This window comes from Nomascus leucogenys, chromosome 11 (genome assembly GCF_006542625.1).
Source record: "Nomascus leucogenys isolate Asia chromosome 11, Asia_NLE_v1, whole genome shotgun sequence".
NCBI lineage: Eukaryota > Metazoa > Chordata > Mammalia > Primates > Hylobatidae > Nomascus > Nomascus leucogenys.
The window spans coordinates 61,162,301-61,185,927 of NC_044391.1; the positions used below are offsets into that span (position 1 = coordinate 61,162,301).

The following is a 23,627-nucleotide window of genomic DNA, read 5'->3' on the forward strand; positions in this document are numbered from 1 at the left end:
CAATTCAGATTTGGAAAGGATGGCATATTTGAATACTTTCCAAGATAAGAAAATGAGGCATGATATTCTACTTGTGTACATTTCAAGTTATTTTTTCTGACACCAAACCAATGTTTCATCCTGCTAATTTCTCCAAAGTCCCAAGGATCTATTAGTTGTTTTTTAGAAGTTCTTCCAATATTCAAAAAAGCCATTGTTTCTCTTTTTCTGAATTGATAAAAAAAACTTTAATCTTTACCAGCAAGTATTATAAGATACTAAATTGTTGGGTGACATGAATTATCAGAAAACATATTATAATAGTATGATTCTTACCTTTTTACATATACTTGTATTTTATATTTTTCAGTGTACAGATACCATATAACAATAAGTTGATTCACATAAAAAAATATGGGGAACATAATGTTCTCAATAGCCGTAGAGGAATCCTGACTTTAATGTGGGACAAAAATAACAAAGTCTCAGTAAGTCCATGATTTTCTTGTAATCCTGTGCTTTTTGTCCTCTAGTTAAGTTACAAAAACAATACATTATTAGGGAAGTAAGAGCTAAGGCTTATTGAGAAATCTCTAGGTATTAGTCACTATACTAAACATTATCTCATTTAATATTCGAAATATCTTAAAATACTATTAATAATAATATTTTACAAATGATGAAACTCAGGAAATGCAGAGTAAGAAAGTTATTAGGCTGGTGCAAAAGTAATTGCAGTTTTGACCATTACTTTTAAATGGCAAATACTGCAATTACTTTTGCACCAAATAATTTTTTCGAAGACACATAGTTAGTAAATGGTGGAGTCAGGACCTATACAAATTCCAGAGCCAGGTCCTTAAGAAAAAGCCCTCTAACATCTCTAAGGAACCAGCTTAGATAGAATTGAATTTGAGGAGGCGTGACCCTTTGGTTTGGGTACATTTTGTTTTGAGATATGTTTAACATTTCATGAACATGTACATGTAATTTATTTTTAAAGCTCACTCTTCACAAGCAGTATCCAACCTGTGGTCTTTGTGGTAACTTCAACAGCACTCCAGGTAACATTCCAATGTATCATTCCTAAGAACTTGCTTTCCCAAATAAAACTAAAAACGAAAATAATTTTTCAATTTTCCTTTGTCTAGAGAATGAGAACTTGTTAAAATGAAAAAAAAATTTACATTGCCAAGTTCATATGTAGCTTGAAAATAATGCACACATAAAAAGAACAACTTTAACTAAACAGTGCTTTCTTTTTAAGGGCAAGATATCAATGAGCACATTGCCAATAGTAAAATTCCTGGTGATTGTCCCAGTGCTGTTGGTAAAAGCTATGAAGTTTGTGAAGACGGAATGCAGGTAAGAAATTTATATTTCCTTGTGTAGCAAATTCTAGCAATAGTTCTCTTGGCTTTTTTTAAAAATAAATGTTATTGTTTATATTTAGGGTAGACAACAAGTATACATGTTTGTCTGGTATGTCATACACATGGATAGTAAAAAACTTACTACAGGGAAGCAAATTAACATACCCATCATCTCATCTGAAAGATACTTCAACTTTTTTTTGTTTATTTGTTTCTGTGGTAAGAGCAGCTGAAATCATCTAGCTCATTAGCATGAATCTCAGAGACAGTACAATTTTATTATTTACAGTCTTCAGATTGTACATTAGATCTCAAGACTCCCCCAGCCCCTGTAATCACTGTTTTGTTCTCTATTTCTCCAGACCTAATTTTTTAAAAAAGATTACACATATAGGTGTTGTACATCTTTCTGTGTAAAAAGATTACACATAAAGATGTTGCATAATCATCTTTCTTCCCGTTTCTGGCTTATTTCACTAGTATAATGTCATCCATGCTTATCCATGTTGTGACAAATGGTAAGATCTTGTTCATTTTTAAGGCTGAATAATAAATATTCCATTGTGCATATATAAGCCACAGTTTCTTTATCCATTTGTTTATTTGTGAACATTTAGGTTGTTTCCATATCTTAGTTATCATGATTAATGCTGCAATGAACACAGGAGTGCAAATATATTTACAAGGTGGTATTTCATTTCCTTTGGGTATATGCCCAAAAGAGGGATTGCTGGGTTATACAGTAGTTCCATTTTTTGTTTTGTTTTGCGACAGGGTCTCACTCTGTCGCCCAGGCTGGAGTGCAGTGGCATGATCTCTGCTCACTGCAACCTTTGCTTTCTTGGTTCAAGGAATTCTCCTGCCTCAGCCTCCCAAGTAGCTACGGTTACAGGCGCATGCCACTAGGCCTGGCTAATTTTTGTATTTTTTGTAGAGATGGGGTTTCACCACGTTGGCCAGGCTGGTCTCAAACTCCTGACCTCCAGTGATCCACCTGCCTTGGCTTCCCAAAGTGCTGGGATTACAGGCGTGAGCCACTGCGCCCAGCAGGTAGTTCTATTTTTAATCTCTTTAGAAATCTCCATCATGTTTTTCATAATGGCAGTGCCAATCTACATTTCCACCAACAGTGTATAAGACTTGCCTTTTCTCCACACTCTTGCCAGCTCTGTTATCTTTTAACTTTTTGATAATAGCCGTCCTAACAGGTGTGAGGTGATAGCTCTTGGTGGTTTTGAGCTGCATTTCCCTGATGATTAATGATGCTGGACACCTTTCATACACCTGTTGGCCATTTGTATGTCTTCTTTTTGAGAAATGTCTATTTAAGTCTTTTGCCCATTTTTAATTGGGTTATTTCTTTTTCCACTTTTGAGTTTTATATGTTCTTTATAAACTTTGGATATTAACCCTCAATCAGATATATGGTTTACAATTTCACCCCCAATTTTTAGGCTATGCTTTAATTTTGTTAATTGTTTCATTGCTATGCAGAAGCACTGTTTGATGCAGTCCCACTTGTTTACTTTTGCTTTTGTGGCCTGAGCTTTTGGTGTGATATCCAAAACATCACTGCCAAGGCTAATGTGCAGGACCTTTTCTCCTGTGTTCCTTTTGAGATTTTATATTTTCTGGCCTTAAATTTAGGTCTTTGATTAATTTTGTATTGATTTTTGTGTATGGTATAATAGATGGGCTTAATTTTATTCTTTTGCATGTGGAAAACCAGTTTTTCCAGCACTGTTTAGTGGAGAACCCATCCTTTCCACCATTGTGTCTTCTTGGTACCTTTGTCAAAGATCGTTGGCAGTGTATGTTTGGATTTATTTCTGGGCTCTCTCTTCTGTTCCACTGGTCTGTGTGTCTGTATTTATGCCATTATTATGCTGCTTTTATTACCATGGCTTTGTAGCCCCTGGTTCCAATTTAAGCCCTTGGTTCCATATTCTCCTAAGCACTTATTTCTTCTTAGAATTCTGTAACTACTTCCTCTCCAATGTTCCTATTTTCTGTTTTTCAGCTTTAGTCTAGCTGTATGTGCCAAAATAATTTCCGTCCCAAACACTATGATATTTACCATATATTAGTGTAACAATTATAATTTCCTTTGCATAGTGTTTTAGTTTGTCTGTATGGAAACTGACATGCTTCACCATTCCACTATCATCTCTTGATGGGTACTGTCTTTGATTCCTCTCTTACAGTTTTGAAATCCATGTACTATGTCCCACTCCCTTACTTTTGCCCCTGATATCCAGTCTGAATTGTCATCCCTCATATCTTTTACTTTCTTTTTGAGAAAGTTATGGATAATATTTTTGACAACAACATTTGCAAATAGTTATCATTTACTCTGTGAATTTTCTGCACTTCTGTAATGCTATTAAGTTGAATTTGATAGACTGCATCCCTTTGGTGACTGAACGAATGTTCACACATTCCTATTTCAACTAGAATAGAATTCTCAAGATCAAGAAATGTGTGGCAAATATTGATAAAATATATTTTTGTTTTATTGAAAGAGGGTATTGCAATTATAGCCATCCCGTCATCTTACAGCAAAGAAAATTACACAGTGGCATTGTACAAGATCATCTACCATCTTCGTTGTGAAATCTTACTTGATCTTTGCAGTTGTAATTGCTTTCTCTTTCTTTTTTTTACCTTATGGCTCTCATTGGTACTTATAATAAGATACCATCTATAAAAACTGCCCAAGTTTTTCTCATATGTTCCCTATAAAATTAGAAGTTCCATGATAATAGGGATTATGCATTGTGGTAGTTGCATAATACATTGAAAACTTATTCCTTGTTGCTCAAAAGTGTTAAATGATTACATCAATTTACATTCAAACCAATGTATATTTACTAAGGACCAACTTACGTACAAGATACTGTGTTTAGCCCAGAGCATAAAAATTCATATTTCTTGCTCTAGAGAAATCTATAATCTAGTGAGAAAAATGTACAAAAAATAATAGATGAAGGGTAATATCTGAAGATTTTGTTTCACTTAATTTTATACCTCATTTGGAGAATGTTATCAGCCTGCCTCCAGCCTAGTTGGTACAAATTGAACATTTGGGCCGGGTGCGGTGGCTCACGCCTGTAATCCCAGGACTTTGGGAGGCCAAGGCGGGTGAATCATGAGGTCAGGAGTTCAAGACCAGCCTGGCCAACATGATGAAACCCCGTCTCTACTGAAAACACAAAAAATTAGCTGGGTGTGGTGGTGGGAACCTGTAATCCCAGCTACTCGGGAGGCTGAGGCAGGAGAATTGCTTAAACTGGGAGGTGGAGGTTGCAGTGAGCTGAGATAGTGCCACTGCCCTCCAGCCTGGGAGACAGTGTGAGACTCTGTCTCAAAAATAATAATAATTAAAAAAATTGTACATTTGTTCGACAGTAGCTTTTTTGTTTCTCTAAAAACAAACAAGTTGTTAAAATAGAAAACAGCTACATGACGGTTGAACTATGTTGAAATTTGAACTTTTTTTCCTTCAATAATATATGTCATTACTTCCTTTACTGAAACAGAACAAATATGTTTTTCCCAGAGCAAATACCCATGACTACGACTAAGAAAGGACAGAGTCACTTTACTTTATGGTCATCTCTTTGATTATAAAATATGAGCAGATTAACAGTTAAAGGGACAATATCCCTTCTGTCTATTATGGTATTCTATCAGGTACCATCCCAATCTTTGGCATTAATCAATCTCTCTTCTCACCCCTTCCATTTTCTCTAGTTCTAAAATTCATGTCACCTTTAAAGACAGTTTGGATAAGTTTAAGTACAATAAATTTTGAAGCGATTACATAGCGATCCAAGATGCCAAGTATCCAGAAGTATTCTCTTAGGAGTCACTTTACCAGCTATAATACTTCAAAAACCTCCATTTCAAAGAACGTCATTATACAACAATCCAAAATGCCAAGAATCCAGCAGTATTCATTTAGGAGTCATGTTACCAATTATAATACTTTGAAAACCTCTATTTCAAACAGCATCCAAGCACTTTCCTTGTCAAAGCTACAGGATATGATGCAAAACAAAAACAAAAAAAACTTCTGTATTTATCCTTTAAAAAATTCATATTATTGCCCATTTTTCTTATTTTTATTGCCCATTTTAATAAAATATCATGCTTTATTTTGTAGCACTGTAACAAAATTATTGGAACCTACTTTGAGAAATGTAGAAAGGTTGCTGCTCTATCCGGTGACTACAAAATGATCTGCATTGATGAATACTGCCAAACTAGAGACAAAACATCTACATGTGACACTTACTCAGAACTGTCCCGCCTCTGTGCCTCTGATGGTCCTGGCACCTTTGAATCCTGGCGAAGCGATTCCGATGTGGTTTGTGGTAAGTTTTTACCTTCATTGTAGTTACAACTCTGTAAGTTTCTGCAGTACTTTATTTTTTTCTTATTATACTTTAAGTTCTAGGGTACATGTGCACAACATGCAGGTTTGATACATAGGTATACAGTACTTTGAAGTTACGCTGTATTGCAATGTAATCTCAAATGATTCTAAGCCCTGGAAGGGGATCCTAGAGATGATGAAGTCTCGTGTGTCACATGTACTTACAAGGAAACAGGTTCGTTTAGGTGATGTGACTCGCCTCAAATTGCAGTGCTTTGTGTTAAGATCTAATTTAAAATGTTGTACTCATTACAATAAAAAAAAGTCACTGAAAACCATGAGTAAATTCTGTAAAAAATAACTGGACAATTTATCAAATGTATACTGATTAGTACTATCATTTTCTTTCAAAAAGATTAATAAAATGTAAATATGAGCTTCATATACAAACATACTTTCCACATATGCTTAAGTCAATCCTCATAATACAAGTAGAATATAAATTTCAACTTATGATGAAATGGAATTACAGAAAATATATATTTCCTGTAAATTAGATATTGTATCATAAAATAATGCACAGGAAATTGGCATAATTTAGTTGTACTGAGTACCTTTAAAGGCTGACTTCTACCTTGCAACTCAGACTCAAAGAATTCCATTTGAAAAGCTCCTCCTTAAAAGAGTGTGTATTTATTACATTTAGTTTCTTCTAATATCCGTGTACACATATTTATATATTTCTCCAGAAACACATAGATGTCCAGAACAACATATCTACAAAGAATGTGGACCCTCCAACCCTGCAACTTGTTCTAATGTGGCTCCTTTTCAAGACAGTGAATGTGTGAGCGGCTGCACCTGCCCAGAAGGTAGTACAACGAGAGGATTTACACTAAAACAAAACAAAAGCTAAAAACAAAGTGGGACTTCAGTCATGTCAGAGTGGTGTCTTATTTATAGCATGACATTCCAACAATTTAACTACTTCTAATATATCCTCTTAGCAAACTGCATAGGAGGGTTAGAGAGAATTTTAAAGCTAATGCGTATTTCCATCTCTACGATACCTGAGGGCTTCTGTATTCCACAGAATATGCTTTAGTCCCACATTGAGTGCAATAGGACTGTGCACTGTGTAGCAGTAACTCAGACTCAGAAAACTGTTTTCTATCCTCTTGCCAGTTCTCAAATTAGGAGTAATTGCTTTAACAAGAAATTATCATTTTCGGTGCATGTTACACTCAAAAGAACTACCTCAAGAGTGATTTCACAATACACTGCTGAACAATTTACTGATGTTTGTAGAGTTTTGAGGTTAGCCTTATACAATGTGTTCTAGGTTATCTGTTGGATGATATTGGAGAGAAAGGAAAATGTGTATTAAAAGCTGAATGTCCCTGTGAATCCAGTGGAAAAGTGTATCAGCCAGGAGAAGTCCGAGAGGGTCCTTGTGGTTCTCAGTGGTATGTGTGTTCTTTTTGTTCACATATTACTGATGGTAAAATAATACCAATATTTTTATATAATTTGAAAAAATTCCTAAATGCACCCTAAAATAAACTTTTAAGAAATAAAAAGCAATCTCACTGCATTTTCTGTGTTATTGATGTTTTGTTTTTAGACTGTGTTTTTTATTATAAAATATATGATCTTTCTGTGTACCTTTAAAAGATAATGTTCACTAACAGAAACAGTATTTTCAATAGTAAACCACTTGGTAGTTGCAAATATAGAGCAAAGTATAGTATAAGATTTTGGTTATAATAATGAAACAATAATTCTGCCAAGAATATTTAATACAATGTACAGTTAGAAATAGCCAAATACTTTTCAAATAGTTTTTATATGTGGCTAGATTGGTGAAGATGAATAATATATCTATTCGTCAGTAAATTTTAGTGTACCAAAAGTTATCGTAGATTATTTCACTATTAATTGCATACTCAGCTTGACTCTTCCTTCTGAGTTCTGCAACAATATAATGACCGTTGAGATTTCCCCATTCTTCATTATGGCTTTTCTCTGAAGCTCTAAATTTCTGCAATACTACAAAATACTTTTCCTGAAATGTATTGTGTCCTTGTGGAGACATAATTTGGCTCAATAAAAAAATGTATTTTCTCTGTAAATGGAAAATGTTTTATTTTGGTAACAACCAATATTAATTTATATTTATATTAATAATTAATTTTAATTTGTATGAAGGATTATAAATAATAGTAGCCATAATTTATTGAATATCTATAACAGTACTGTTCAAGAGAAATATAATGTAGGCTATAAGAATGATCCACATATATCATTTAACAGTTTTTAGTTGACAAATTTTTAAAAGACATGAAGAAACAGACAGGTGAAATTAGTTTTAGTCATGTATTTTATATAACCCAATATATCTAGAATACTATTATTTACACATAAAATTAATATGAAATCAAGTTAATGAGAGATTTTACAATATTTTTTCCTGTAAGTGTTCAAAATCTGTATGTATTTTACATTTACAGTGGGTCTCTAGATGAGACACATTTCAAAAGCTCACTCTATTTATTGTGCAGTGCAATTCTGCAATATGGCTTGTAGCAGGTATTTTAATACTGATAATGAACTGTGTTCCATTTTAAAAAATCTCTGAAATCCAGCTTATAAGTTTTTCATGCTTAATTCATGAGAAGTTATCATTATAATCAAGGCTTCTAAAATATCAGGATACCACCATCAATGAGACGTTTTATCAGAGCTGAGATGTTGGGTGGGAAATAAAGATGGTTTAATAAAGCTTAACCAAATGTCTTAACTTGTGATGATTTTTTAGTGGGATATTTTATTTTCACCATAGAGAAAATACAATTGATAACCCTTCATATAACCATTACATTTTAACAGCACATGCCAAGATGCAAAGTGGTCTTGCACTGAAGCATTATGCCCTGGAAGATGTAAGGTGGAAGGAAGTTCCCTTACCACCTTTGATGGTGTTAAGTACAACTTTCCTGGAAACTGCCACTTCCTGGCCATTCACGTACGTAATAGCCTGCAATATTTGAGCAAACCGATATACAAACAAAGCTATTCCTCAACCAATTTAAAACACTATCTTCACCTTGAATTAGTATTTAAAGAAATAAAGAATGAACAATCCTTCAGTTACTGGTTATGTATTTCAGTATGTTTTCTGTCACATACTGGCACTGATGGTATTACCTGTCAGTATTAAATTAACACTACTTGTCCTCCTTGGAAATACCTTGCAAAAAAACAACCTAACAAATAGAACGCTCTTTATTCACTCATAATCATCTAAATACACAGGGAATTTATTTCATTCCTCTACTTTTCTTTGTGTGTGTTCACTGTTCATTATGCTTCAAATAAAATAATCTGGTTTTTTTTTTTTTTTTTTTTTTTTTTTTTGAGATGGAGTCTCGCTTGTTTGCCCAGGCTGGAGTGCAGTGGTGCGATCTCGGCTCACTGCAAGCTCTGCCTCCCAGGTTCACACCATTCTCCCACTTCAGCCTCCCAAGTAGCTGTGACTACAGGCGCCCGCCACCACGCCTGGCTAATTTTTTGTATTTTTAGTAGAGACGTGTTTTCACCATTTACAGGATGGTCTCGATCTCCTGACCTCATGATCCACCCGCTTCAGCCTCCCAAAGTGTTGGGATTACAGGCGTGAGCCACTGCGCCCATGAAGCATCTTTCTCTTTCAGTATTATTATTCCCTTAAATTTATTTTTAGTTTTTATAATACAATAATACCACTAAGATAGAGGCTATTCTTACATTTAGATTCTTCTCGGTACTAACATTTTAAGTCATTTGAATTTCAATGAAAGAGTGATTCCATTTTGTATTTTGTGCTACAGAGGATTAGTAATCTAGTCCACCTGAGAATTAGCAATTTTATATAATCTTTCTGGTAAGAAATGAAGATGCACAGAATTTATGAATCCTGAACTGAGAAATGTTGGTTAATGTCCTGTAAGCTACAAAATGTAGTTGCTGCTGCTAAAAGTCACTCTTCCAAAATAAAGCTTCTTGATTGTCTACCAACATAATCTGCCTTTCCTTCTTTTTTTTTAATTTTATTTTATTTGAGATGGAGTTTCACTCTTGTTGCCCAGGCTGGAGTGCGATGGCTTGATCTCAGTTCGCTGTAAACTCTGCCTCCCAGGTTCAAGCAATTCTCCTGCCTCAGCCTCCCAAGTAGCTGGGATTGCAGGCGCCCACCACCACACCTGACTAATTTTTGTATTTTTAGTAGAGATGGAGTTTCACCATGTTGGCCAGGCCGGGCTTGAACTTCTGACCTCAGGTGATCCGCCCACCTTGGCCTCCCAAAGTGTTGGGATTACAGGCGTGAGCCACTGCTCCAGGCCTGCCATTCCTTCTTTTTACGCTCCTCTAAATCCATGAGCATACAGGATGGGGAAAATAAGAGGGAAAAAAGACAAAGCATAGGGAACATTTGCTTCTTATAGATTACAGATTTCCAGACATTGAAATGAGATCTGGAAGTCCATGTTTGATATGACTTATATTACAGTTTAACAAATTAAAATACCCCCCACATTGGATTTAAATAGACATTGCGAACTGTCCAGAGAAGAAGCAAACTATGTTACTGCTAATTCCTAAGAGTCCTTACGTGGCAGCACATTCCCTTTGGGAAGACAAAAAGTAAAAATAAAATTAAAAAATGATGACTATGAAAATTCATCAATGGTAAACTACACGGATATAGTTTATGCAAGATACTTGGACCATCTATAAAGCTCTTGGCCAGTCCTGAGTCTGTACTATGGGCTGAACTAGGTTTCTATTCTCAGAGCACTCTGATTGTAGTAGGAATTGTACATATTTAAAATTCAAACATTCATTGTGAATGAATTACATAGTAATAGCATACCAGAAATAGCATTAAATGACATTCTAATGAACATTTTAATGAAATTCATTTTTCACAGAATGAAGATTGGTCTATTAGTGTTGAGCTCCGTCCATGCCCAAGTGGTCAGACAGGAACGTGCTTAAATAGCGTTACACTTCTCTTGAATTCTGTAAGTAATCAGCTTCCTAAGGCTTATTCAGAGTCAAATCATATCACTTATTTTATAAATTCAGGATGTTTGAGGTTGAAGAAGAGAAGCTTTACTACGTATACTCAAATCTTAAGTAAAATTGCATAGAAAATTGATAAAGTCTCTGGAAGTGTCAGCTAGTTGCAAAGGTCCTGAAGTGTATAAAAATTACCATAGATATACAATTAATATGTTGATTATGGATCAAATTAATGTGTTCATTGAAGTGTTAAACTTTGCGGACCGTTTATGAAGGAAGGCAATGGCATTTGTTTAGAGTTTTATTTATTTGGAATTGACATTATAAGTGGAAATAGACCTAAATGGGAAGGGAGGACGAGTAGTTTGGACTTTGGCCTTTACAAGCTGTTTAACCTTTGGATACCCAAGTTACTGTCTTAGGTTTCCATTTCTGCATCCACACGTTGGGGATGAAGATTTATTTACAATCTGCTACACAGAGTTGGTATGAGAAACAATGGAGCAAAATGTGCCTTAAAAATGCTTCAAAAATGTCTATATTTTAGATATTTATTAATTAATCCAATAGCATTAAACATCTTATGACATAAAAATTTGGCTTCATATATTACATTAAAATTAATACTGTAAATTAATATTAACTAACAAAGTGTTTTAAATATTAGTCTGTTCCAGTTGACAAATACATATTCAACAGTGATGGAACAGTCACAAATGACAAGATTAGAAATCAAGGTTATTATTATTCAGGTAAGTTTAATGACAACATTTTAAAATAAGTGTAAGAAGCAGTCATTTATTCAATTTTTAAAGCTATTATGTTTCTGACTTTTAAAAGATATCAAAATATTAAAGTATTTTAAGAAAGTAAAAACTGCTGAACATGTTATTAATGTTCATAATTATTTTAACAGATAAAATACAGATCTTCAATGCATCTTCCTCATACCTTCAAGTAGAAACATACTTTCACGTAAAACTACAAATACAAATTGTTCCTGTGATGCAATTATATGTTTCTATGCCACCCAACCAATTCACAAACACTGTGGGTAAGTCCTCTGGATACAGTTTTATTCCCAAGGCTGAAATATTACCATCACCTATTCTAATTTCCATTGTCTCTTAATTAATAACATTAAACCAATAAACCATTTTGACTTAATCTTTCCTTTCACATTGCAGTAAAATAATTCCAACTTGTTTTTCCTAGTAAAGATGGCTTTACGTTTACAAAATCTATTCTCTAAAGATTTGAACAATTTAAATATTTCAAACATTTTAAATTAAGGCTTTTATTTAAATGAGATTTGATAATATATGTGTTAATGTATCACTTCGCTAGTATGTGCTACTAAGGCTTTAACCTGTAGTTGAATAAATGAAAATATTGTAGATATAAATCTTTTGAAAATCACAATTCATATAAAAGCTACATTATGACTTGTCTTTCTGGGAGATCATATGGTCATTTCTTTCACTGACGTTTTCTATCTTAGAAATCAGTTATTAACTACAGCCATAAAAGTTGAGCAAAACAAACAAAGATTATGGCAAGTGCCACAAAGACAATTTATAAACAGTAGAAGCTTTTGTAACACACCTTTACTTGAGAAGGTAACTTACTTACACAAAGGAATAGATGTAACTCATAGGTCAGAAGGGTCCAGGTAAAAAAGGCATATAGCACTCAACATGATTCAATTCTCCACACTGAAATCGTACAAATGTGGGTCATAACTTCCTACTTATAAGCACACTTTCTGTTGGCTCTTCAAAAGAGATAAAGTTACAGTGACAAATAGGAAAAAGACAGTATTCATGGCAAATGGTGTTTCAGTGCTCCTGGAATTCTAATGAAAGGGAATTTGGGTGAAATCTGAAATGCCATGAAATTTTTCTTAATGTATGAAAGCTAAGCAAGACATATTCTCAGGTAGCTTCTACAGGTTTTCACTTGGGCGAAGAACTGAGTGTGCGGTGAGGATGTGAATCCAAAAAATTGAGTAGGTGAGGAGATGCGAAACTTTGTTGTGTGCTCTTCCACAGGACTCTGTGGTTCCTACAACAACAGAGCAGAGGATGATTTCATGTCAAGTCAGAATATATTGGAGAAGACATCTCAGGCATTTGCTAACTCTTGGGAAATGATGTCCTGTCCTAAAGGAAACCCCCCTTCATGTATTAGTATAGAAAAAGGTAATGTTAATTGACTATCAAAATCTGTAATTACATATTTGGTGCTAGGAATTATGTACTTATGTATGTATGTATGTCATAATACGAACATGACAGATAATCCAAGTTTTAGCCAGTTTTTGTTGTACTGTCTGAATTTGGGAGGACACAGCAGAGAAACAGTCTGGCTGGCTGATCTTATTTCTACAAAACAAATATTTCACTGGGAGTTCACCTTGGTTGTTTGCTTTTCTATACCTACTCTTTTCCTCCTTACACAATTTTCACCTTCATTATAGAATAACAAGATTAGAAGAGATTCGGGGCACATTTAGTTCTTCAATTATTCCCTCCTTTAAGTTAGTTATAAAAATGGTCATTGGTTGAAATAGCAAGACTTGCCCAAACTGGTGAAGCCACTTGACGATAGAGCTATAGCTAGGTCCAGGTGTCCTAACTACTGCTGTCCAAGCCCCAATACAGACATTAGTTAAGCTTTACACTGGTATGATTCAGCTTACATTTGTGCTTACCAAAAGGCTTTTAAAATATTAGTGCGATTTATTTCTACCAAAACTCATGAACAGTATAGGCGGGACTATTATCCCCACTAATGTAGATATTGATAATGGAGCACAGAGAGGGTTAATAAAGATCCTTATCTTTATTAATAAGGATGACAGATGAGAAATCCAAGTATTTTGAATCCAAGTCATGCTTTGGTTGCTCCCCTAGAATTGCTGATACTAATAAATGCTTTTTTGTGTGTTGCTTCTTTCACTAAAAAAAAAGGGAAATGGAAGCTAAGTTAAAATATATTATATCGACATGTTAATGAGTTGTTTCTAAATTAATAGATATTTGAAATAGTCTTATCAGATTATAATAATATTTTAACATTACTAAGGCAATTCCGTTTGAAAGCCTTGTCTACTAATTTTGATTTAAGAGAGTTGTTAGAAGCATTAACGTAAACATCGTAATATATATTTCAGGGTTTTGATTATCATATTATTTTGGTTTTGGTGTGTTGCAGTGAAAACAATCATAATGAGAATGTGTATCTCATAAGAAACCAACTCAATTTATGTCAAGCAGACTATATGCCACCACTTTGGAGAGATATATAAATTAATTAAATTTAATTTTCAGTGCTTTGTGTTTAACTTAACATAAAGTACAGAAAATTAAACTATTTTACTAATCTGTTAGTAATATTTAGATAAAAAGTGGTGATACTGGGTTGCCAATTTGTTAAAATTTTTGAAATAATTGGTCTGTTTGTTTTTAATAGAGACAGCTTCCTCTATTACCAAAAATCATTAAGCCAAGCACTTATTACTCAAATGCTATTGTTATGATATTTATTTTTGTTAATTTAATACTATGCTAGTTATTTAGAAGCCAGTGAAATATCAATTAAAAAACAAAACAAAATTAGTGTATTGGAATAATTGATACTGGTTGTGCTAATATATGACCTTCAGGAAAATTGATATAATTTTCTGAGGTGACAGGGATCGTGTGGTAGGGAGGGGGGGATGTTGTGGTTGATTTATTTACCAAGTCATCACAATTTAGCTATAAATATATATTTTAAAGTTAAAAGGCATCTAAAGATATAATATGGTCCCCTAATTCCATTTTTATATAGAAACTGCATTTCAGAGAAAGGTAAATTGATTTAATCCAAAAATCCAAAGCTAACAAAGACTTTGCCTTTTAGTGTAAGATTTTTTTAATTATAGCATGCCATTTTTGCATATAGAGACAAGTTAGATGTATTACAGCAAAACACTTTACAAATTGTTTTAATAGAACTGTTAAAATTTTACATCTTTTCTTTCAATTAAAGAATTATGGCTGAGTGCAGTGGCTCACGCCTGTCACCCCAGCACTTTGGGAGGCCAAGGTGGGCGAATCACAACATCAGGAGATCGAGACCTTCCTGTTTAACATGGTGAAACTCCAGCTCTACTAAAAATACAAAAAATTAGCTGGGCATAGTGGCACATGCCTATAATCCCAGCTACTCAGGAGACTGAGGCAGAAGAATCAATTGAACCCAGTAGGCACAGGTTGCAGCGAGTCGAGATCACGCCACTGCCCTCCAGCCTGGGAGAATGAGTGAGACTCCAACTCAAAAAAAAAAAAGGAAAGGGTTATGCCATTATTGAAACTAATTTTGAGTGCACTGATTTTCTTCCAGAAAAGTTTGCTGAAAGGCACTGTGGAATTCTTCTTGATTCAAGTGGGCCTTTTGCTTCCTGCCACCCAATTGTGAACCCTAAACCCTATCATGAGGTATGTGAGGCTCTAACATTAACACCTCTTGTTGAGAAATACTTTGCTGATATTGACAAAAGCATGTAGATATTAAATATTTTCAAATAACAACCATTGTCACTAGATTAAAGTATATCCTTAGATATGCATTAGATTCTATTAATTTATTCTTGTGTTAGATATACCAACTTCAAAAGAAAAATGGTGTTGGAAAATAACCCCAAATAAGAAAAATCTTGAATAAGTTTCTCATTCTGCCTTTTCTAAATGTTTTGACAAGCAGGCTAATAATTCATTTACTATTTTGAATATTTAAAAATGTTTTTGAAAGTTTCAAAGAAACTTTTTTTGGGGTAGAAGAGTAGTTAGGAACTAAATTATTATACTCAGTTTACCTGTTCTTCTGAGTAACTTCATAATGTAATATAAATTTGTTTCTTATTTTCAAGGAATGCAAAAAATATACTTGCACTTGTGAAAACAGTCAGGACTGCCTATGTACAATTTTAGGCAACTATGTGAAAGCGTGTGCTGAGAAGGAAACATACATAGCGGGATGGAGAACTGGCCTGTGTGGTAAGCAGCAGAGAAGCTTTCAATAACTACTTCCTTCTCAGTTTCGCTATAGTCCTGTGTGTGTGTGTGTTGGGTGCGTGTGTGGTTTAGGCACATGTGTTTACAAATTTTTACCTGGTTCTTTCAAAGATGATTTTTTTCTGTTTTATTTTTAATATCCTTGTACAATCCTTGTATATTTTACTTCTTGATTTACTGATCTTGATTTAATATATTCACATATAAAGAAAAAGCAGAAAATATATGTATTTATATATAAATATATGTTTCTGTTCAATTATTGTGTGCAGAAATTGAAATAATGTTGTGACTGCTAATGCATTTTTAAATGACATTTTAATATGAATAATTTATATTGAGAAAAAACAAAAATGAACCAATAAATTAGGGGCTCAACCATCATATTTTTAAAACCTTGCTTTGTTTTAAAATATTTATTGCACTGTTTGAATATGACTTCACAAGAACACTTGATTTACCAAGAGAAAAACAAAAACAAACAACGAACTTTGTAGAAACACACCTCTTGTAGATCATATTTAACACCTCATTGCTTGTATCCAGTTAATCAATAAGGTCCGTCCATTTCACCTCCAAAATCTCTCTTAAATTTATTCACATCTCTCAATCTATATTGCCACCAACCAGGTTCAAGAAACCACCATTGTTTTTCTCCTGGGTGATTTCAGTAGCTTCCTTCAATATTCACTCTTGGCTTCCTCTAATCCATTTTCTACAGAGAAACCAGGGTAATCTTTAAAACCAAGCCAAATCGAACTATGCTCACTATGTGACACTCCAGTCTAAAACAAATTAATGGTGTCTCATTGCTCTAAGGCTAAATACCAAAATCCTTAAGGGGGCCCTGTAAATTTTAACCACTGATTCATTATATCTCTGGCCATATAGCTTCTATTCCTCTATGTACTCTTTAAAAGACTCATTCTCCCTCTGACTTAGGCTATTCTCCAGACAGAATCACCTCTCCCTAGACTGTCTTCTTGCTCTTCATCTACCCACCCTCTTCACTAAGTGTAGATCCTTATCTGTACATACTTAGTGCTTCCCATCTTGTTTCTTCATAGCATGTACCACGACTGTCCTTCCACTGGGAATATAAGCCATGTGAAAGCAATGTATTGCCTCTCCTGTTTATGGGCTTAATCCCCAGCAAAGTGTTTAAACATACAATAGGAATTCAGTATTGACTGAAAACAAAAAAGAATTTAAAAAACCCAATGAACAAGGACTTAAAAAATTCATAATCTCTATTATGAAAACTCACAATAATATCTATAAACATCGAGCTGAAGTAAAATTGTTTATTTCCCTGGATATGTACATGTTCATTCTTTCTTTTGTCTCTGTACCAACAGAACATTCTTGTCCAAGTGGCCTAGTTTTCAAGTACAATGTAAAAGCCTGTAATAGTTCTTGCCGATCCTTGTCAGAAAGAGATAGGAGCTGTGATGTAGAAGATGTTCCAGTTGATGGATGCACCTGCCCTGATGAAATGTACCAGAATAACGAAGGAAACTGTGTACTGAAATCTCAGTGTGACTGCTACATAAATGACGAGGTCATGCAACCAGGCAAACTCATCCATATTGATGACAATAAATGGTATGGAAATTATATGTATACTTGCTGTAACACTGAAATCAAGAGACTGCGTTCTTTTCAGAGAAATGGTCTTTTGTCAGTATGAAGTCTTTTTAGACCTGCCATACTTATTAATAAAAATCTCTTTTATTCTGGAAGGTTCATTGCATCCTAATGGATATAGATGACTTATCCCACTCTGGTTTTGTTTTAAACACCAGTAGAAAAATATTCTGGTAGCTTCTATATACAGACAATGTGAAATGATTTCATATTCAGAAGATGCTCTCTAGCTGTCTCTCAGTAGTCATCATTCAACAAACACTTACTAAGTGTCTGCAGTGTGCCAGGCCTTGTGCTGAGTGCTGGAGTTGCAAAGCTGAACAAACATTGTCTTGGACTCCGAGTAAGCAGGGCACAAACCATTAGAAGGAGGTTTGTATACTAGAACATGGTAGCAGAAGGGGCCAGGCACTACCTGAGGAGATTAAGGAAAACTTCTCAGAGAAGACAGGCATACTAGGGAATGAATCTTTTTCCAGACAAAATTGAAATGTAGAAGATGATTTCCTGTAAAGAGAATGCACAGATGTAGGAAATGTTCAAAAAAATTTTACACATGCAGGGTGTTTTGTACAGGATTGGGCTAGAAACATTGACAGTGGTCAGATCATAACCAAGAATTTGGACTTAGTTTCTGAAGAATTGAAGAATTTTGACTATTTTGTAATGGCTGAGGAGGCTATGATTTCTACAATTTAGAGCAAATTAATTTTTTTTCTTTCTTTCTTTTTTTTTTTTTTTTTTTTTGAGATGGGGTCTCACTTCGATTGCCCAGGCTGGAGTTCAGTGGCACAGTTTTGGCTCACTGCAGCTCCAACCTCCCTGGGCTCAAGTGATTCTCCCACCGCAGCCTCCTGAGTAGCTGGGACTACAGGTGCAAGTTTCTAATTCCATAGAGAGGTGTAGGAATTCTTGACAATGTAATTGCCAAAATGAAGTAGCCACTCAAAAATACTTTGAATACACTTCCTCTCTTTTCTTTGGTTTCGTGAGGCTATCATTTAGCAATAAGTAATTTTTCTTGGTCATTCAAAAGGAAAGCTTAGGTAACCCCTTTATATCAAAGCCCATGAGCCTTTGGGGCTGGGGTTTGATAATGATAATTTCTTTTTCTCTGTAGCTTTTGGGGAATCAATAGATTAACTTTTTAATGGTGCTTAATAAAGAATTACTATTTTATCTGTTTTGGATATTAGAAAATATGCAGTCTGCTCTTTTTTTCATGGGAATCAATAAATTAACTTTTCAGTGAATCAGGCTAGGACCTCCAAATTACAGTTCCCTTCACCACTACCCTATTTGAGACTCTCCTTAGCTGGCACCACTGTGATAGCTAACTTGGTTGCTCATTATTGCTCTGTCTCTCTGTCTCATGTTTCCTGCACTACTGCAAGAATGTGTAGCCTAAAGCCATGTGCAAACCTGCACATTCTGCACATGTATCCTAGAACTTAAAGTATAATAATAATAATAAAGAATATGTAGCCTAAAGCACTATTCTGATAGGGCCACCTCCCTGCTCAGAAACTTTAGTGGCTGACAGTTACCTGGAGAACAAATACAAATTTGCAAGTCATTTAAGGCCATCTAAAGTCTGGCCCCAACCTACATATACCACTTCCGCCCATTTTGCATCCTGCCTTCCATCCAAACATGACTCATTTGAGTCACTGGAACATATCTTGTTCTCTCCTACACCACAGCTTGGCATCTTATCAGAAGTATTAAATTTCACTTATCATCAAGATCCAGCCATCCTTTCCATGAGGTTTTCTCTGATGTCCATAAAACCTTGTTTGTATATTCCTGTAATATTTACAAGGTGATATCTTATCCTTTGGTACATGTTATGCATCTTCTGGGGATGGTGTCTCACTCATTTAACTAATTGTCCTTGAAACTTACGTCTAAATTTATAAAATTGTTTTATTTCCAGCGTCTGTCGGGATGGAATTCTTCTTTGCCAAATTCCCATTGATTTAACCCTACGTAAGTGTTAAAATCACAGTGCAAGTTTAAAATATGCACTTTGGCTAAAGAAAACAGATCAATAGGCTCTTGATTAATGACAATTCCTCTTATTCTGCAGAAAATTGTTCTGGAGGGGCTGAGTATGTAGACTGCAGTGATCCCAAGGCACAGAGAAGAACCGACAGAACATGCAGTACTCGGAACATACCTGTTTTTGATGTAAGTAACATAGTACTAGAGTTTAGCCATTGAAAGGTTTTGTTTCGAGTCCTAGGAAAGCTACGATTTTAATGAAAAATAATTAGAAGGTCATGCTCTTTTTGCGTATTATTTTCAGTTGTCAAAGATTGACTCCAAATATATACTTGGTATATTTAAGCATTTCAGTTAATGCTGATAACATGACATGATTAGAATGGTGCCTCACGGTGTATATTTTATGTTTATTCTTGTAGGAGAACTTGCCTTGCAAACGTGGGTGCTTTTGTCCAGAAGGAATGGTTCGAAATTCTAAAGGGATATGTGTCTTTCCTGATGACTGTCCATGCTCTTTTGGTGGACGAGAATATGATGAAGGAAGTGTCACTTCTGTTGGCTGCAATGAATGGTGCTTAATAACGGATTCTTATTTTGTTTTGGATATTAGAAAATATGCAGTCTGTTCTTATTTTCATAGGAAAGAAGAGGTCACACTTTGGGATATTTGAAAAAAATGACCAAATATAGTTAGAAAAAGATGCTATTTTTATTATTTATTTATTTATTTATTTATTTATTTTGAGATGGAGTCTTGCACTGTCACAGTGCAAGACTTGCACAGGCAGGAGTGCAGTGGTGCCATCTCGGCTCACTGCAAGCTGTGCCTCCCGGGTTCACGCCATTCTCCGGCCTCGGCCGCCCGACTAGCTGGGACTACAGGTGCTCGCCCCCATGCCCGGCTAATTTTTTGTATTTTTGGTAGAGACAGGGTTTCACCGTGTTAGCTAGGATGGTCTTGATCTCCTGACCTTGTGATCCTCCCGCCTCGGCCTCCCAAAGTGCTGGGATTTTACAGGCGTGAGCCACTGCGCCCGGCCAAAATGCTGTGTTTAAAACAGAACTTTAAGTTGCATTGTATATATTGAACATCCTACTTTATAATGAAGACAACTCCAAAATTTAAATCAATATAAAACATAATTTTGTACTTCTTTACAAAAACAATATTAGTATATGAATCCTGACATAATATAATCACTGCACTCTCTCATTTTTTTCCTTTTAGTACCTGCATTAAAGGGTCTTGGAGTTGTACCCAAAATGAATGTCAAACCATCTGCCACATCTACGGGGAAGGTCATGTTAGAACTTTTGATGGGAAGAGTTACAGTTTTGACGGTCTCTGCCAGTATTCATTTCTTGAGGTAATTATGAGTATGTCTTATTAAAATGTTTCTTTTTTTTTTATTATACTTTAGGTTTTAGGGTACACGTGCACAATTTGCAGGTTTGTTACATATGTATCCATGTGCCATGTTGATTTCCTGCACCCATTAACTTGTCATTTAGCATTAGGTATATCTCCTAATGCTGTCCCTCCCCCTCCCCCCACCCCACAACAGTCCCTGGATGTGATGTTCCCCTTCCTGTGTCCATGAGTTCTCATTGTTCAATTCCCACCTATGAGTGAGAACATGCGGTGTTTGGTTTTTTGTCCTTGCGATAGTTTACTGAGAATGATGTTTTCCAGTTTCATCCATGTCCCTACAAAGGACACGAACTCATCATTTTTTATGGCTGCATAGTATTCCATGGTGTATATGTGCCACATTTTCTTTTTCTATACTTCTTAATTATTCATTTGTAGATTAGTTCCAAATAATTTTATTTTCAAAGTGGGACATATTTTTAAAAGGTCCCTTATATGATTCCAGAAGGCAGTAAAATGTTATATTGTGTACTGCTGGCTCTGGAGGCTAGGACTAGATTTTGATACTGGCTCCATCTTTTATCTGATGCATGTCTTTGGGGACATTCCTTAACCTCTCAGTGTCTCAGCTTCTGTATTTACAAAATGGGCACGAAAGTAGCCCCTACTTGAAACCACACTAGCGCACACACTGGAGGACCTACTAGTGCTCAGTAAATAAATGCCAGATATGATTGTTCTAACAACAGCACTGGCAGCAAAAATTACCACTACCATTTATGAGTGCTTCTTTGCCAAGCAAATTTATATATTTCATTGCATTTAATAATTATAATATGACAAGACTGATATTATTATTCCTATGATGCAGATCAAGAAATTGAAGTTTAGAGAGGTTAAGCAACTTAAGCTACCAAATAGAAAATGTCATAGTAAACCTAGACCTGTCTGATTACAGAGTTCATGCTTGTTACATACATTCTAGAGTTCATCTTATTAAGCTGCAAGCTTCCCAACTAACATTTAAGGGATAAAATTTGGATTGCATTGTATTTATTCATTAGTTTTGTTTGAATATCAAGTTTCATATAAGTCTTTGAGGAAATAAGGCCAAATTTATCTAGCTATTTATAGGGTCTAGAAATAAATCTGTGATTACAAACATATATACTTTAAAGCCTTACGTGTTTATAGAATAATTCTGAACTTGTGCAGAAGTAATGGGAAAATAACTGAGTCAAAACAAGTTAGTTAGAGGGGACTTAGTCAAGGCTAACTATCTGTAAATATGTTAAACTATTGTTTTTTTGGAAATTCCGTAACACAACATATGGCGATTTATTGAGTTTAAGGAAAATATTTTCTCTAAGAATATCTGTCTGACACAAATACTGTAGTTGAGTTCTGTGTCTCTAATATTCACAAACTATTATAATTTTTATTTTAAAGGATTATTGTGGTCATGAAAATGGCACATTTCGTATTTTAACGGAGAGCGTTCCATGCTGTGAAGATGGGCTAACATGCTCAAGAAAAATTATAGTTTCTTTTCAGGTACAGTACTATTTTCTTTATTTTTTCCTCTCAAGTTGTGAGCAGCCAAATAAAACTGTCATTGTAAATCTGTCTGAATTTACAGGATCAGAATGTTGTCTTGCAAGACGGTAAAGTAACAGCAGTCAAATCTACAGAAAGTAAGAAATGTGAACTCAATGCAAATGCATACTCCATACATACTGTTGGCCTGTACTTAATTCTGAAATTTCAAAATGGAATAATAGTGATTTGGGACAAAAATACAAGACTGTCTGTTATTCTGGATCCAAACTGGAATGTACGTATATCGCTAACGAGTGAATATGGGGAAGCAAAATCATTTCTGTTACTAAAATTAAAGATGGGTATTCATAGGCAGAGTGTAGGGGAATGGCAGGGTCTCTGTTAGAGTAACAAGCCCTCCACCTTTCTTCAACCTTATTATGAAATATGAAATGTAATCAAAGATAATCAAATCTGGTTAAAAAGTAAATGCAATAACCTGAGGCATTGTAGCTTAACCGGATTTGGTTACTTGAGATTATCACATGATGTGATTTTCAGATAGTTGATATGTTTTGAATTAAATGTGTTCCTTGGAGTAAATATTTTAAGAAGCCAAAGTAGTCTCATGTGTAATTTGAAACTAGCAGACATACCTGTTTTGGTTCTTTAGACATTTATTCTGCATGATACTAGATCATTTTGTGACATGGGGTATCTTAAATGGGAGAATAATCTTATCCACAAATTCTGGAATCTTATTCATGAAAATTGGAATTTTACATAGATTCATGCTCCAATATACATAATCATGATATCTATCTGTTCATCTATCATCTATCTGTTTGTCTATCTATCTCAATGTCCCTAGTACAACTAATTTTTCTATTTCCCTTTCTGATCAATACAGGGCAGAGTGTGTGGTCTTTGTGGAAATAACAATGGTGATCTCAAGGACGATTTCACAACAAGATACTCTTCAGTAGCTTCTGGAGCACTGGAATTTGGGAATAGTTGGAAAACAAGCCAAGAATGTGCAGATACAGTGGCTCAGACTTTCCCATGTGATTCAAACCCATACTGTAAAGCCTGGGCTGTGCGGAAATGTGAGATCCTCAGAGACAGCACCTTCAGAGATTGCCACAACAAGGTAGCATTGTTCTGAAAGCAATGACTTACACCGGGTTTCCTCCCACAGACTCACGTGC

General features: G+C 34.9%; 1 protein-coding gene across 1 annotated transcript in view; it reads left to right on the forward strand.

Annotated features, from left to right (window-relative positions):
- The window catches only part of MUC19 (mucin 19, oligomeric), a 180,252-nt gene that overhangs the window by 20,324 nt on the left and 136,301 nt on the right, over window positions 1-23,627 (forward strand). The window contains 21 exon segments of the mRNA XM_030822800.1: window positions 350-467; window positions 983-1,043; window positions 1,247-1,344; window positions 5,518-5,728; window positions 6,480-6,602; window positions 7,073-7,196; window positions 8,620-8,755; window positions 10,701-10,793; window positions 11,462-11,546; window positions 11,711-11,848; window positions 12,846-12,995; window positions 15,184-15,278; window positions 15,710-15,836; window positions 17,213-17,459; window positions 19,438-19,490; window positions 19,591-19,691; window positions 19,928-20,079; window positions 20,737-20,875; window positions 22,330-22,434; window positions 22,520-22,714; window positions 23,330-23,569. Coding sequence (XP_030678660.1) covers window positions 350-467; window positions 983-1,043; window positions 1,247-1,344; window positions 5,518-5,728; window positions 6,480-6,602; window positions 7,073-7,196; window positions 8,620-8,755; window positions 10,701-10,793; window positions 11,462-11,546; window positions 11,711-11,848; window positions 12,846-12,995; window positions 15,184-15,278; window positions 15,710-15,836; window positions 17,213-17,459; window positions 19,438-19,490; window positions 19,591-19,691; window positions 19,928-20,079; window positions 20,737-20,875; window positions 22,330-22,434; window positions 22,520-22,714; window positions 23,330-23,569 — 2,791 coding nt within the window.